A 14,330-nucleotide genomic window follows, 5' to 3' on the forward strand; every position below is an offset into this window, starting at 1 on the left:
CTGGGACATGGCGCGGCCTGTGTGTGTGGCCCTTGCTCTCCCGCTGTGCTCACCCAGCCCCAACGTCCCCTCTCACCCCAAGTCCCCACGCACCCCGAGGGCCTGTCTTGGTCTCCAGGGCAGGACACAACCTCACCAAGTCAGTGGCTCAGTCCAGCGAGGGAGGCCCGGCTACAAACCCAGCAACCTCTGGGTCACGGTCACTGCGGAGAACGAGACCCAGCTGCCATCACATCTCACCCCTCTGAACAACCTCCTTCTACGTGACAAGTTCACTTAAAGGAAGACGGCTCCTGGGAAGGATGGACAGGGCCGAACTGACCCACCAGGACGGGGGCAGGCACAGACGCCTGCAACAGGCCAGCCGGGAGGCACCTTCTCCAGCACAGGATTCTCATAGCCACAGCCCCAGCACCGACCTCGGGCCCCGGAGAAGCCACGGGTCCCAGCCCCCCCGACAAGCTGGGTCTCTGCTGCCACTGTTAGTGAGGGATCTGGAGAGACCGTCCTGGATCAGGGAAGATCAAGGACCACTGTCCCTGTGGGAAGAGGACACAGACCCCGATGGAGGCAGGAGACAGGGTGACGCCCGCCTGCCACGCCTTCACCACAGCCTCCAGAATCACGTGAGGACTCATGCTGTGGGCGACACGTGGCCCTTGAAGGAGCCATGCAGGGGAGGGGTGGGAGGTCGCAGGGGAGGGGTGGGAGGTCATGGGGGGTGGGGCGGCACCTGCCAGGGGTTCCCAGCACCTCCCTCCAGGACCCGGCAGCTGCTCTTCCTGATCCAGAAGCCAAATCCCCGAAGGGCTAAGGGGGTTCTAAGCAGCCTAAGGTCGGGGAGGCGAAGGCGGATCAGACATGGCTGAGCGGGGGCGGGCGCCTCAGGGTGCACGGGGACCCCGAGAATGCAGAGCAAATTCTAAATACACCTCTGCTGAGCCCCAAAGGTGGACGGTGGCTTCACGGAGATGCCACGAAGCTCTAGGTCCAGGTGGGACGTGTCCTGGGCAGAAGAGACCCAAATAAAATGGCACCCAGGAAAGACAGACATCACAGGGGTCGGGGTACCAGCACAGGCATGGGCCTCCCACCCGGCAAATCGCCAGCAGGCTGGACTTGCTGCGCGGAGCTCACCAGCGGGACGAAGGTGAAACGCAGGGCCCAGGGTGGAGGCGCCGATTAGGCGCGGTGAGGAAAATGGGAACCACTCTTTAGAAAGGGAACAAGGGGCTCCCGGCACCTGGGCGGCCGAGGTGGGCACGTCCCTCTAGCCAGGGGTGTGAGGCCAGCCTGGGCAAACGGGGAGATCCTGTCTCTTAGTTTTCGTCTTTTTAATGTCTAATTTGTACGATTTAGAAAGGACAAGACCAAACTCCAGATGAGCGCACACGAACTGAGGCCGACGGGCTTGACAGGTCTCCACGTCGCTCTAGGACGAGGGCAGGCAGAGGAGCTCGAGCTGCGACCCCAAGATGGGGAGGCCGACGTGGCGGGTCACTCACACCCACACCCCGGGACGGGGGAGGCCGACGTGGCGGGTCACTCACACCCACACCCCGGGACAGGGGGAGGCCGAGGCGGGGGGTCACACCCACACCCCAAGATGGGGAGGCGACACGGGGGGGTCACTCACACCCACACCCCGGGACAGGGGGAGGCCGACGTGGGGGGTTCACTCACACCCACACCCCGGGACAGGGAGGCAGAGGCAGGGGGTCACACCCACACCCCAAGACGGGGAGGCCGACACGGGGGGTCACTCACACCCACACCCCGGGACAGGGGGAGGCCGACGTGGGGGGTTCACTCACACCCACACCCCGGGACAGGGAGGCAGAGGCAGGGGGTCACACCCACACCCCAAGACGGGGAGGCCGACACGGGGGGTCACTCACACCCACACCCCGGGACAGGGGGAGGCCGAGGCGGCAGGTCACTTAAACCCTCTCAAACTCCAAGAGTTGGAGACCTGCCTAGGTGACATGGGGAGACCTCACGTCTACAAAAAATACCGATTTTTAAATCAGCTGGGCCTGGTGGCACCCACTGGTGGTCCCAGTTACTCAGGAGGCCGCCCCATGGGGCTGGTCACACGACATGGGGCCATTCCTGGCAGGAACACGTCTCACAGCTTCGTTTGTGTTACTCTCCTAGGAGGACAGATTGAGCCCAGGACGTGGAGATCACAGTGAGCTGACATCGTGCCACCGCACTGCAGCCCGGGCAAGAGCGAGACCCTCTCCCCAAAACAGTAACAAGTTAAAAACTAAAAAAAGAAAGAGGCTAAGCCCAGGCGCGGTGGCTCACGCCTGCAATCCCAGCACTGTGGGAGGCTGAGGTGGGCAGATCACTTGAAGCCACGAGTTTGAGACCAGCCTGGCCAACATGGCAAAATCTGTCTGTACGAAAAAGTTTAAAAGTTAGCCGGGCACGGTGGCGGGCGCCAGTGGTCCCAGCTACCTGGAAGGCTGAAGTGGGAGGCTCACCTGAGCCCGGGAAGTTACGGCTGCAGTGAGACGAGATTGCGCCACTACACTCCAGGCTGGGTAAGAGAGACAGTGTCACGAGAACAGAGGCTAAGAGGTGGTTTGACGTCAGCCTCTGGTAAGGAAACGTCTGACAGGCTGAGCAGGCACAAAACATGAAGGTGTAAGATACGCCCAGCCTGCCGGGAACGGCCGCGTATCACGTCACCAGTCCCAGGTGCTACGCAGGACGGCAGAGACACCACCCCACAAACTAGAGCGGTGATGGGACAGGCAGGCACCTCCTCAGACTCCCGGCAAAGCCCCAAACCGAACCAGAAAGCGAGCGTGACGGGCAAGGGCACAGAGCCCCAGGGCAGCGGCAACCGTGGCACGCACCCCGCCATGCGCCACCACGGCACCAGCAGGGCTGCTGCCCGGACGGCTCTCCCGGAACTGGCCCCGTGCAGGGCGGCGGACTCTCCTCTCATCCGCCCTTCACCCAGGGGCCAGGCCCCACCTCGCTCCACCCTCTTCACAGAGGCACCAGCTCGGACCCAGCCAGGGCTGCGGATGCCCGGGGTGCCCTGCAGGCCAACGGCCGCGCCCCCGACACAAGGAAGAGCCTCTCCCTGGGACCTGACCGCTTCCCCGGTGACCACCTGGTGACCACACAGATGTCTCAGCAGACCTCAGACCCCAGGGCCAGGCCCTCAGACACAGGCTGTTCCCTCTCCCTGGGAAACCCCGGCTCACGTGGCCTTCAGAGTGTCAGGCAGAGCTCCACACCAGACTCACGGCCTCAGAGCCTCAGATTCTCTGTAGGAGCTAACTGGGTAACCACCACGATGGTGTCGTGACCAGCAGACGGTGTGCTGAGAGCGGCCGGGCACGGCTCACACGCTCCCCACCTGACCCCTGGGTGGCGCCTGGCCCAGCAATGGCTTCTTCCCTCCTCACGGCTACCACTACCCATGTTGGAATACACGGTCAGGACACGCGTGCACGTGCGCATACACAATGGGCGTGATGCAGACACGTGCGCAGGTTCACCACATGTACCCACGAGCACACGCACACTCACCTGCACGTGTACCCACGAGCACACGCACATACACACCGCATGTACCCATGAGCACACACACACTCACCTGCATGTACCCACGAGCACATGGCACACTCACCTGCACGTGTACCCACGAGCACACACACGGTGCACTCACATATGCACAACACACACGCACGCAGGGGATGCCTGAGACCCTCGCAGGAGCCCGGTGAGCACTCACTTTCCTCGTCCACTTTGAGCTCCTCATTGAGCCTGATGGCGTCAGCAACCTCTTTCTCGCTGTGACCTTTACTCGCCAAAAACCTCACTTTATACTCATCCCATGACACGTGGCCTGGAAGAGCAGGGAGCAGGTCGTACCCGTCAGGACGTCTGACACCGAGCTGAGCTGCCTCTTCAGCTGAGATGGGGTCTCGCTCTGCTGCCCGGGCTGGAGGCAGCGGGATGCGTGTCTGGAGCCCTGGGGCCCAGGCCAGCCGCCCGCGCCCTCCTCACCTGTGAAGCCAGCTGGGAACGTCTGTGCCCAGGGCCACTGAGAGGCACAGGCAGCGCCAAGTCCTGAGCGGCGCCTTCCGTGGCCACACCCGGTGCTCAGCGCACGTTTTCCTCACCAAGCCTCGGGCATCACGAACCCAGCTTCCGCGTACCCCAGCGTGCCCCACCACACCTCGGGTCACCAGCTGACACTTCCCCACCGCCCTTCCCTCAGACCAGGCCTGTCTGCCCTCCAGGCCCCAGGCAAGACCCTGCCCGCCGGCCCGGCCGCGGTACCGTCCCCGTCGGGGTCCACGGCTCGGAAGTGCGTCCTGCTCTCCTCCACGGCCTCCTGGAAGTGCTCGGCCGTCTTCTCCATGATCCAGCGCTGCAGCTCCTTGGCGCTGATCTTCCGGTCGCTGTTCACGTCTACCCTGCAGGCGGCACGTGGGCAGGCGGCCATCAGACCGGCCCCAGGACCCCAAACTGCCAGATGGATGGCACCGGGCCCAGGACTCCACGCAGTGTGAACCCATCACCAACAGTGAAGGCTCCCCGGGGTGCCGTGAGAAATTTCTGGGACATGGGGGCTCGTAGGGGCAGGGGCCGTGCCAGACACACTGGGGAAGGCGGGTGCCACAGTCCCTGCCCCAGGAAGACACAGGGACCCTCCCACTCCATCACAGCGGTACAGAATCACCACCGGACCCTTCTCTCCAACAGCTCTCAAAAGTCACAGTCTTCACTTTCATTTATTCATTGAAACGGAGTCTCGCTCTGTCACCAGGCTGGAGTGCAGTGGCACAATCTCGGCTCACTGCACACTCCGCCTCCCGGGTTAAGGGATTCTCCCACCTCAGCCTCCCAAGTAGCTGGGATTATAGGTGTGCGCCACCACACACAGCTAATATTTGTATTTTTAGTTTAAGTGGGGTTTCACCACATTGGCCAGGCTGGTCTTGAACTCCTGACCTCAAGTGATTCCACCCACCTCGGCCTCCCAAAGTGCTGGGATTACAGGTGTAGCCACTGGGCCCGGCCCACGTTTTATTTTAGATGCCTCAGGTATGGCTACACACAAACCTTCAGACAGGCCAGACGCGGCGGCCACACCTGCAATCCCAGCACGCTGAGAGGCCGAGACGGGTGGATCGCTTGAGCCCAAGAGTTCAAGACCAGCCTGGGCAACACAGGGAGACCTCATCTCTACAAAAAACAATTACAAAATTCGCCAGGTGTGGTGACACGGACCTGCGGTCTCAGCTACTCAAGAGGCTGAGGTGGGAGGGCTGCCTGAACCCGGCACGTGGAGGCTGCAGTGAGCTGTGATGGCACCACTGCAGCCTGGGTGACCGAGACCCTAACTCAACAAAACAAAATCCTTCCGTCGTGTAAGTGTGAAGTTCCGAGACAGGAGAGAGACCACGTGGGGACTTAGCATTGTGTCCAAGGATGGAGGGAACCACAGACATGGGGAACCAGGACACAGGTCGGAGACACGGGGCCAGCACAGGCCAGGAGGCCACGGCCCCGGGGCAGGCCACTGGGTCCCAGCCTCACAGAGCTCAGCTTCAACGTCACATGCGGCTGAGGTCCGAGCTCACCTGCTGGAAACAACCCCCAGGGCGGCAGTGCTGGGAGGCGGGGCTTTGAGAGGGGCGTGGTCTCCGGGGCAGCAGCGCTGGGGGCGGGGCTTTGAGAGGGGCGTGGTCTCCGGGGCAGCAGCGCTGGGGGCGGGGCTTTGAGAGGGGCGTGGTCTCCGGGACGGGCTGCTGCACTTGCCAGAGGCGTCCCAAGAGGAGGGTGCCCCGGCCCCTCGCCAGGCGTGCGTGGTCGGGGACCTGGGCCAGGTCAGCTTCATGGTACCGAGCTCTGGCCCCCGAAAGGACAAGGCCAAGACCCCCAGCGCCCAGACCCCAGCTTCCAGCTCCGGCCACAGGGGCCGGGGCTCGCTGGAAAGGCGGCTGCTGTGCACTGGGCAGGTGGAGGCGAGCCTGGAGCATCTCGCGGTGCCAGGAAGCAGGGAGGCAAAGTGAGCTCAAAAGCCAAAGACACGAGTCACAGCTCCCAGCAGCCAAAGCCTACACCACGCGAGCAGTGCTGGGCCCAAAGCACGCGGCCACGTCCACGCCGCAGGACGCAAACCCACGCGGGGCTGGGCGCTGCGGCCACCCCTGTGGTCTCAGCACTGTGGGAGGCTGAGGTGGGAGGATCGCTTCAGCCTAAGAATTCGAGGCCAACCTGGGCAACATAGTGAGACCCTGTTTTTACAAAACAATTTAAAAGTTGGCTGGGTGTGGTGGTGCGCACCCATGATCCCAGCTACTTAAGAGGCTGAGGCGGGAGAATCGCTTAAGCCCAGGAGCTTGAGGCTGCAGTGAACCAAGATCCGACCACTGCACTCCAACCTGGGTGACACAGCGCGACCTCAAAGCAAACACAGACACAAAAACAAAAAGGGCCCTGACTGGTAAGTAAATGCACAGGGGGCAGAAACCCACAGAATCCGTGTGGCTGTGACACTCGGCCCATGGGAGGAGGCATCACCTGCCCCTGCACCTGGTCCCTGATGCCAGGGAGGGAGGGGCAGGGACAGGGATAGAGACGGCTCCCCGGGGAGTCGCCCACAGACGCTCCGCTCGGGTCACCCAGGTCAGCATCCCCGGGGGGGGCACGTGGTGCCCGGGACCCCCTAGGACAGGGCACCTCCCCTCTGGGTGTCCTTTCCAAATCCCTCAGCTCCGTCCTGTCAGGAAGAAACACACCCCACGAGCCCAAAGGGGGACATTCTAGAACCTCCTGCCCAGCCCTCCTCATCACATTGGCCGGGTGTGGTGGCTCACACCTGTAATCCAAGCACTTTGGAGGCCTAGGCGGGCGGATCACCTGAGGTCCAGAGTTCAAGACCAGCCTGACCAACATGGTGAAACTCCGTCTTAAAAAAAAAAAAAAGTGTTACGTCCATGAAAAAATGGGGGAGCCTCAGATGCTGGCCCTGCCCAGAGGAGGCAGAGGAGATCGGAAGGCTGGTGAACGTAGGTCACTTTTTGCGGTACGGGGCCCGTGCAGAAAGAGGGTGAGCAGGGAACCCCGTGCTAAGGAGCGAAGTCACTGCTCAGCACTGGTGTCAGGGACACCCGCTGCCATTTCCCACTCCCTGCACCCCCCTCCTCAAATGAGATGGCTCAGCGTTTCCTTACAGGCAGCAAAAAGAAACCCCGATCCTGCTGGAGACGCACCGAGCAGATGCCTCGACTCCCCTCGCCAGGCGGGCAGTCCACTCTCAGCACCGTGCGGGCAGGGACAGCCCCCCCAACGCCCACCTCTGTGAGCTCGTGGGTGGTGATGCTGACAGACCCCGGGAGCACCAGCAGCCTCTACTGAGTAAACACAGGCCACACAGGGAACCCTGAATCGTGCCATCTGGGGAGAGGAGCAAAGGGACGCCATGCCCAGTATCCAGGTCCTCCAGCTGGCACCACGCCTCCCTCCCACCAGCTCACCTGTGCTCCGCCCGAAAGCCTGGATCCTCAGCCCAGGTCCCTGGCACAGCCAGGCCCATCCCCACCCTCAGCCAGGGCCCCGGCAGAGTCAGGCCAATCCTCACTCCTTCTCTGCCTGCACCTGCTCCCCTGGGCCCCGGCCCTGCCCAACCCCCCTGCTCACCAGCTCTGCCACCCGCCCCTCTGCACACTGGCCCTGGAGCACCAGGCCCTGCAGGACGGTAAGGCCGGGGCTGCCTCCATGTGCCCGGGTCCTGCAGGCCCCAGAAGCCCCAGGCTGTTCTCTCACCTGCACCCTGGCTCCCTGCCCGGCACCTCAGCTGGCCTAGAGGACTTGAGGGCATGTCCTGACCCTGCCCTGTGGCCAGGCATCCTCCAGGGGTGAGGCCAGCGCTGAGTGCGTGTGGGTTCCAGGACCACCCCACAGGGCACCCCGGCTCTGCCGCGGGACCTGGCTCTGGGGTGACCGGTCAGGTTGACCCATCTTGGGCCCCTTAAACCAGGCTCCCGAGACTGGGGGACGTGGTGAGGGGAGAAAGCTCAGCACCAGGCACAGAGACAAGAGGGGATCGGGGACTCGGCAGGGCAGGGGCAGTGACAGCCAAGGACGGGGCACAGGCACAGCACAGCTCTGCTCCTGACCGGGCCAGCAAAACACGCCAACCCCACACTCCCCACACCTGCGTGTGACATGCTCCCCACCGCGTGCGGCAGGGACCGCAGACACGGGGTAGAGGGCGTGCCAGGAGGAGCCCAGTGCGCGAGGCACCGGCTGCCCACGGCTGGCCCTTGCTCCTCAGCCAGGCCTTGTCTAGCTGGTGCTGCAGCTGCGGAGGCCCCCGTCTGCCCCTCGGCACAGAGGACGCTGACCACACAGTGCCGGCGGGCGCCTCCTCCTGCTATCCTAGGGATGGCCAAACAGGCCAACTCCAGCCCTCTCAGCCCCCAGAGGACCCAGGGCATTCGAGGAGCAGCTCTGGGCTGCCAGCACAGGCCTTGGTGCAAACAGCAGGCTGGAAGTGCCGCCGATCATGGGCACGCCTTGCCAGCCCGGCAGGTCCCGACACAGGGCCCAGCGACCCCCACCACGCAGAGCTGGGATGGGCCCACGCGGGCGACGCCTACTTGGAAAAGATGACCATCAGCTTCCTCCGGCTCCGCCGTGGCTCCGTGTCCTCATCGAAGCCCCCCAGGTCCTTGCCCAGGAAGACCTCCTGGTGGAAGTCCCGGTTGAGGTGCCCGTCCATCTCCAGCTTCACGCCGTTCAGGTGGTCTGGGGGCAGGATCTCGCTCTCCTCCCTGTTGGCAGCTCTCTCTCGAGTGGACGTGTGGTTGGCAGGTCTCGCAGACGCATCCATCAGGAGGACCGCCCCCAGGAGCCAGAGGCAGCGTGGAGCCAGGCCCACCAGGGGACCCCACCTGGACGCCATCGCCACCCAGGGCCAGACCATGGGGTGGGCCGCAGGGTGTGGGCCAGGTGCTGGGAGGGGCAGGGGCAGGGGTAGAGGAGGAAGTGAGGTCTGGCTCCAGTCCAAGCCCCAGGCACTGAAGAGGGTTGTGTCCCCACAATAGCCACAGGCTGGGGACGGGCAGCGCGGCCCCAGAAGCCCACACGGCGAGCAGCTCACGGTCTGCGAAGAAGACAGACATGTCGTTAGTGAGACTTCGCGTGCCCTGAGCACGTCCATCTGCAACAGGAAACACGTCCTTGGTTTACAGGCTCCAGACCACACACGGCATCTTTCTCTTTTTTTTTTTTTTTTTTTTTAGAAACAGGGTCTTGGTCTGTCGCCCAGGTTGGAGTGTGGTGGCGATCACAGCTCACCAAGATCTCGAACTCCTGGGCTCAGACGATCCTCTTGCCTCAGCCACCTGAGCAGCTGGGACCATAGGCATGCACCACCACACCCGGCTAAGTTATTATCATTTCATTTTTTGTAGGGACAGGTCTCGATGTAATGCCCAGGCTGGTCTCAAATTCCCGGCTTCAAGCGATTCTCTGGCCTCGGCCTCCCAAGGTGCTGGGATTACAGGCGTGAGCCACCGCGCCCAGCCTACGCCCACTCTTTTTACCCTTTTTTTTACAGACACTGAATTTCCAGCTCTGTCTCTCCATATGGTTTCACCCTGTTGGCCAGGCTGGTCTCACACTCCTAACCTCAAGTGATCCTCCCACCTCAGCATCCCAAAGTCCTGTGTGAGTCATGGGCACCTGGCCTGATTTTCTTTATGATTTTTTTCATTTTTTTTTTTTGAAATGGAGTTTCACTCTTGTTGCCCGGGATGGAGTATAATGGCATGATCTCAGCTCACCGAAACCTCCCCGTCCCGGGTTCCAGTGATTCTCCTGCCTCAGCCTCCCAAGTAGCTGGGATTACAGGCATGCACCACCACATCCAGCTAATTTTTGTAGTAGAGACGAGGTTTCTCCATGTTGGGTCAGGCTGGTCTTGAACTCCCGACCTCAGGTGATCCTCCCACCTTGGCCTCCCAAAGTGCTGGGAATACAGGTGTGAGCCACCATGCCCGGCCATCGGCCTGATTTTCTTAACATGGCCGAGGGCTTTTTACTTCCCTCCTGGTGGCATAATTCTGTTCCTGTCGTCCTGCCTCACCAGACACCTCTTCCTGGTGCTGAGTCCACTAACTACAGTCGTAAAACATGCTGTGTGCAAAGAGACTGCACTTTGTTCCTAGGGAGAACAGAGCCAGCTCTCGATTCTACATTGTCTTGATGAGTTACAGGGAAGTTTACTTGAGGCAGGAGGGCCGTGAGACTAGCCTGGGTGGCACAGTGAGAGTGGGTCGCTTTTTTTTTTTTTTTTTTTTTTTGATATGGAGTCTTGCTCCGTCATCCAGGCTGGAGTGCAGCGGCGCGACCTCAACTCACTGCAAGCCCCTGCTCCCAGGTTCCAGCAATTCCCCTGCCTCAGCCTCCCGAGTAGCTGGGATTACAGGCGCCCACAACCACGCCCGCCTATTTTTTTTTTTTTTTTTTGTATTTTTAGTAGAGACAGGGTTTCACACCTTGGCCAGGTGGGCAGGCTGGTCTTGAACTCCTGACCTCGTGATCCACCTGCCTTGGCCTCCCAAAGTGCTGAGATTACAGGCGTGAGCCACCGCGCCCGGCCGAGACTGCGTCTCTTTAAAAAGCAAAAACAAAAAGATGAGACCCTGTCTCAAAAAAGGAAATTTTAAAAAAGTAATCAAAAAATAACTCTAAAAATCAGGAGTCCATCACGTGGAACTTCCTGGAGTCACAGCTGGGCCGGCCTGTCCCGCGCACCCGGGTGGGATTTTCAGGTCCTGCGGAACCGCCATCCCCCGGAATTCTGGCCTCCGTCCCCAGCAAGGGATCGACGCGCCCCTGCGAAGTGAACGGGGGAGCGGCTCAGGCAGAGGCGGTACTTCTCCGCCATCCCCGGCTGCGGCTCTGGCGGAACGAAGCTACCTCTGGCGGTGAAACACACACGCACTTATTCCGAACGCTCGGCAGGGTTCCCAACGCCGCCTCTGAGCCGACGTCAAATCCCCAAATCCTCCTAAGTGCGGACGAGGGTCCACGCGGTTCGGAAGCGGAAACGGAGGCGCAGGGAAGCCGGGCGGCTCGTCCAAGGCCGCCCGCTGATAAACGCGAGTCCAGCCAGACCCCCTCGGCCTCCGTTTCGCGGTGGCACTCCTAGGTTTCGGCCGGGGAGACCCGCGTCGTCGGCCCGTCCCCGCCCCCAGGAGCCCCGGTGACGGCGGAGTCTCGCTAGGGCCCGAGGCCAAGCGGACCGACGGTGTCCCGGCCCAGGGCGGGAGGCGGCGACGGCCTCCAGACCCGCCCTCGCCGTCCGGCCGGCGGGGACACTCGACCCCGGGGCCTGCAGAGGCCGCCTGGGGCCCCTCACTCACCGGCCTGCCTCCCCGCACCCGGGATCCGACGAGCGGAGCAGAGCGCCCGTGACGCCACCAACGGGCCTGGCTCAGGCCGCTGCCATCTTTCTTGCGGGCGGGGGCGGCGCGAACGAGCGCCACCTCACTGCCGGGACGCCGGCACCGCCATCTCTCCTTCGGGCGGAAGCGGTCGCGGGGCCGCTCCGAGGTCGGCCAATGAGAAGGGCGCTCGAGGCCACGTGACGGCCGCTCCTGGCACCGCCGCGGCCGCCGATTGGTCGCCGGCCTCCGAGCGCCCCCGAGACCCGGCGTCTTCGGAAGGCTCCGGCGCGGTCCCCAGAGCGCCGTGCGCAGGCGCACCGCCCCGAGCCGGCTGCGCCTGCGCATTCGCGCGGCCGGCCTGGGCCGCGGGCCCGGCGCGGGCGCCATGAAGCTGCTGCGGCGCGCGTGGCGGCGGCGGGCAGCGCTGGGCCTGGGCGCGCTGGTGCTGTGCGGGGCGGCGCTGCTCTACCTGGCGCGCTGCGCGTCCGAGCCCGGGGACTCCGGGGCGGCGCCGGGCCGCAGCCCCCAGCCCCCCGCGCCCGCGCGCGCCGCCGCCTTCCTGGCAGTGCTGGTGGCCAGCGCGCCCCGCGCCGCCGAGCGCCGCAGCGTGGTCCGCAGCACGTGGCTGACGCGGCGCGGGGCCCCGGGCGACGTGTGGGCGCGCTTCGCCGTGGGCACCGCCGGCCTGGGCGCCGAGGAGCGGCGCGCCCTGGAGCGCGAGCAGGCGCGGCACGGGGACCTGCTGCTGCTGCCCGCGCTGCGCGACGCCTACGACAACCTCACGGCCAAGGTGCTGGCCATGCTGGCCTGGCTGGACGAGCACGTGGCCTTCGAGTTCGTGCTCAAGGCGGACGACGACTCCTTCGCGCGGCTGGACGCGCTGCTGGCGGAGCTGCGCGCCCGCGACCCCGCGCGCCGGCGCCGCCTCTACTGGGGCTTCTTCTCGGGCCGCGGCCGCGTCAAGCCCGGAGGCCGCTGGCGCGAGGCCGCCTGGCAGCTCTGCGACCACTACCTGCCCTACGCGCTGGGCGGCGGCTACGTGCTCTCGGCCGACCTGGTGCGCTACCTGCGCCTCAGCCGCGACTACCTGCGCGCCTGGCACAGCGAGGACGTGTCTCTGGGCGCCTGGCTGGCGCCGGTGGACGTGCGGCGCGAGCACGACCCGCGCTTCGACACCGAGTACCGCTCCCGCGGCTGCAGCAACCAGTACCTGGTGACGCACAAGCAGAGCCCGGAGGACATGCTGCGGAAGCACGCGACGCTGGCGCGGGAGGGCCGCCTGTGCGAGCGCGAGGTGCAGCTGCGCCTGTCCTACGTCTACGACTGGTCCGCGCCGCCCTCGCAGTGCTGCCAGCGGAGGGAGGGCATCCCCTGAGCCGCCGCCGCCGCGCGGGCCTCTGGGCACCCGGTGCACCGCGGCGCGCACGCCTGCGTTTGGGAGACCCCCGGGGGTCGCCGGGGCCGCGCGCCGTGTCCAGGGGGAGGCGCCCCCCGTTCCTGGACCTCAGCGGGCCCGAGCCCGGCCGGCTGCACCCCGGCCCGCTGACCCCGTGCCGTCCCCCGTTCTTCCGCGTCTCTCACCAGTGGCGTTTCTCCCGGGTGCGTCTGAGACGCAGAGCGCTTCCACATCACTTCGCTTTCACGGTGTTTTGGTCTCGGTCTCTGTCCGGTGACTTCGTGGTAAATATAACTCGGTGTTCGCTTGTGACTTTTTATTGTAAGTTCGTCGATGTAAGTTTAAGTTGGCAGCGTGCTGGTCTCGGCATTTCTTACACGATTTCAGGAGAGACTCTTAGGTCAGAACTTGGCGTTTAAACAAACGCAGGAGAACTTTACAACTGGCCGTTTATGTTTCGGTTTACGCATCAGTCGCCGCACTGTTTCTTCCTGAAGAGACTTTCCTTTTAAGGCTTCCCGTGGCCACAGAGAGGCAGTGCCGCTTCGCTTCACACTCTGGCCCAAGTCCCAGGAATCGAACCCTTGAGTGCTGACGAGGCCTCCCAAATTCCGCCTCAAGAAAACGGGTCCAGCCGGCGCACCCGGCCCACCTCCCACTACCTTCGTGCGTCCTGGGAAGCCGCCTCGTTGACTGAGAAAAGGGATCACTGTAGTCCTTGCCAAAGTGAAATAAAGTGGCCCCAGGACAAGGGGTGACCGTGAGCCCCGGAGTCCCACTGGGGTTTTCCGTTTGGAGAACCGGGGTGGTCCCTGCTGTGGCCTTTGCTGTCCTACTTTGGGGCGGGATCCAGTCTGGAGCGTTAGGGTCACGGTCAGGCTTGGGTCGGGGTCAAGCTCAGGCCATGGGTTTGGGAGCAGGTTTGGGTTATTTCTGTTTGAAGGCAGCAGTGGTCCCAGGAAGGAAAGACTCGGGTGGGGGGTGCTTGCTCAGTGATGTGCACGGCGGTCCTCCCACCCCCAGGGGGCGCGGGCGGGACCAGAGGCGTCCCTAGGTCAGGCAGACGAGTTCAAGCTCCAATGAGCCACCTCGAATCTGGGACTGACGGCCCCTCTGTGAGCGGGATGGGGCCCTCCCCTCCCACAGGGGTCGCACATTCGAGCCCAGGGTCTGCCCGTCATGGGTGTCGCGATCCCTGCCTGCCGATTTTACTGGGTGGGACGTCTCCTCGGCGTTTGGAATTGCTTGAGGAAACCTGCGTGTGCTTGGAGAGGCCAGAGGACTGGCTGACAACCTCGTGGACCGTGCAGAGCGGGATGTGAACCGAGGGCTGGCCTCCCACACCTCGCCCTGCACTGCCCAGCTCTTCGTGGCTCCCCAGAGTTGCCCCCGTGGGAATGCACAGTGCAAATGCCCCAGACCCCCCAGTAGAAAGAGTCTACCGGTCCCATTTGCAACCACTTCTGACCTACAAAAATGGAAGGTAGTGTTTTTCAACC

The 14,330-nt window shown here is 63.5% G+C and overlaps 2 protein-coding genes across 4 annotated transcripts in view; one reads left to right on the plus strand and one right to left on the minus strand.

Annotated features, from left to right (window-relative positions):
* The window catches only part of SDF4 (stromal cell derived factor 4), a 12,872-nt gene extending 2,164 nt beyond the window's left edge, over positions 1-10,708 (minus strand). Inside the window, exons 1-4 of one of the 3 annotated variants that reach the window (XM_064371926.1) lie at positions 10,542-10,708; positions 8,640-9,145; positions 4,309-4,445; positions 3,758-3,871 (exon numbers count right to left, since the gene is read on the minus strand). In XM_064371926.1, the coding sequence (XP_064227996.1) occupies positions 3,758-3,871; positions 4,309-4,445; positions 8,640-8,965 (577 nt within the window). In that variant the 5' untranslated portion in view covers positions 8,966-9,145; positions 10,542-10,708. Of the gene's footprint in view, positions 1-3,757; positions 3,872-4,308; positions 4,446-8,639; positions 9,249-10,541 lie in introns of those variants that run through there. The other 2 variants (XM_064371924.1, XM_064371925.1) reach the window with 2 other exon arrangements.
* A 1,112-nt stretch (positions 10,709-11,820) lies between these two features.
* B3GALT6 (beta-1,3-galactosyltransferase 6) lies at positions 11,821-12,810 on the plus strand. Its single transcript, XM_021667438.2, has one exon. The coding sequence runs from the start codon at positions 11,821-11,823 to the stop codon at positions 12,808-12,810; it is 990 nt and encodes a 329-aa protein (XP_021523113.2).
* The last annotated feature ends 1,520 nt before the right edge of the window (positions 12,811-14,330 follow it).

This window comes from Aotus nancymaae, unplaced genomic scaffold (assembly GCF_030222135.1).
Source record: "Aotus nancymaae isolate 86718 unplaced genomic scaffold, 86718_ANA_hifiasm-v0.15.2.pri h1tg000250l, whole genome shotgun sequence".
NCBI lineage: Eukaryota > Metazoa > Chordata > Mammalia > Primates > Aotidae > Aotus > Aotus nancymaae.

What these genes read in the sequence shown, in the direction of transcription:
- B3GALT6 (XM_021667438.2), top strand. Translation starts at nt 11,821, where the DNA reads ATGAAGCTGCTGCGGCGCGCGTGGCGGCGGCGGGCAGCGCTGGGCCTG.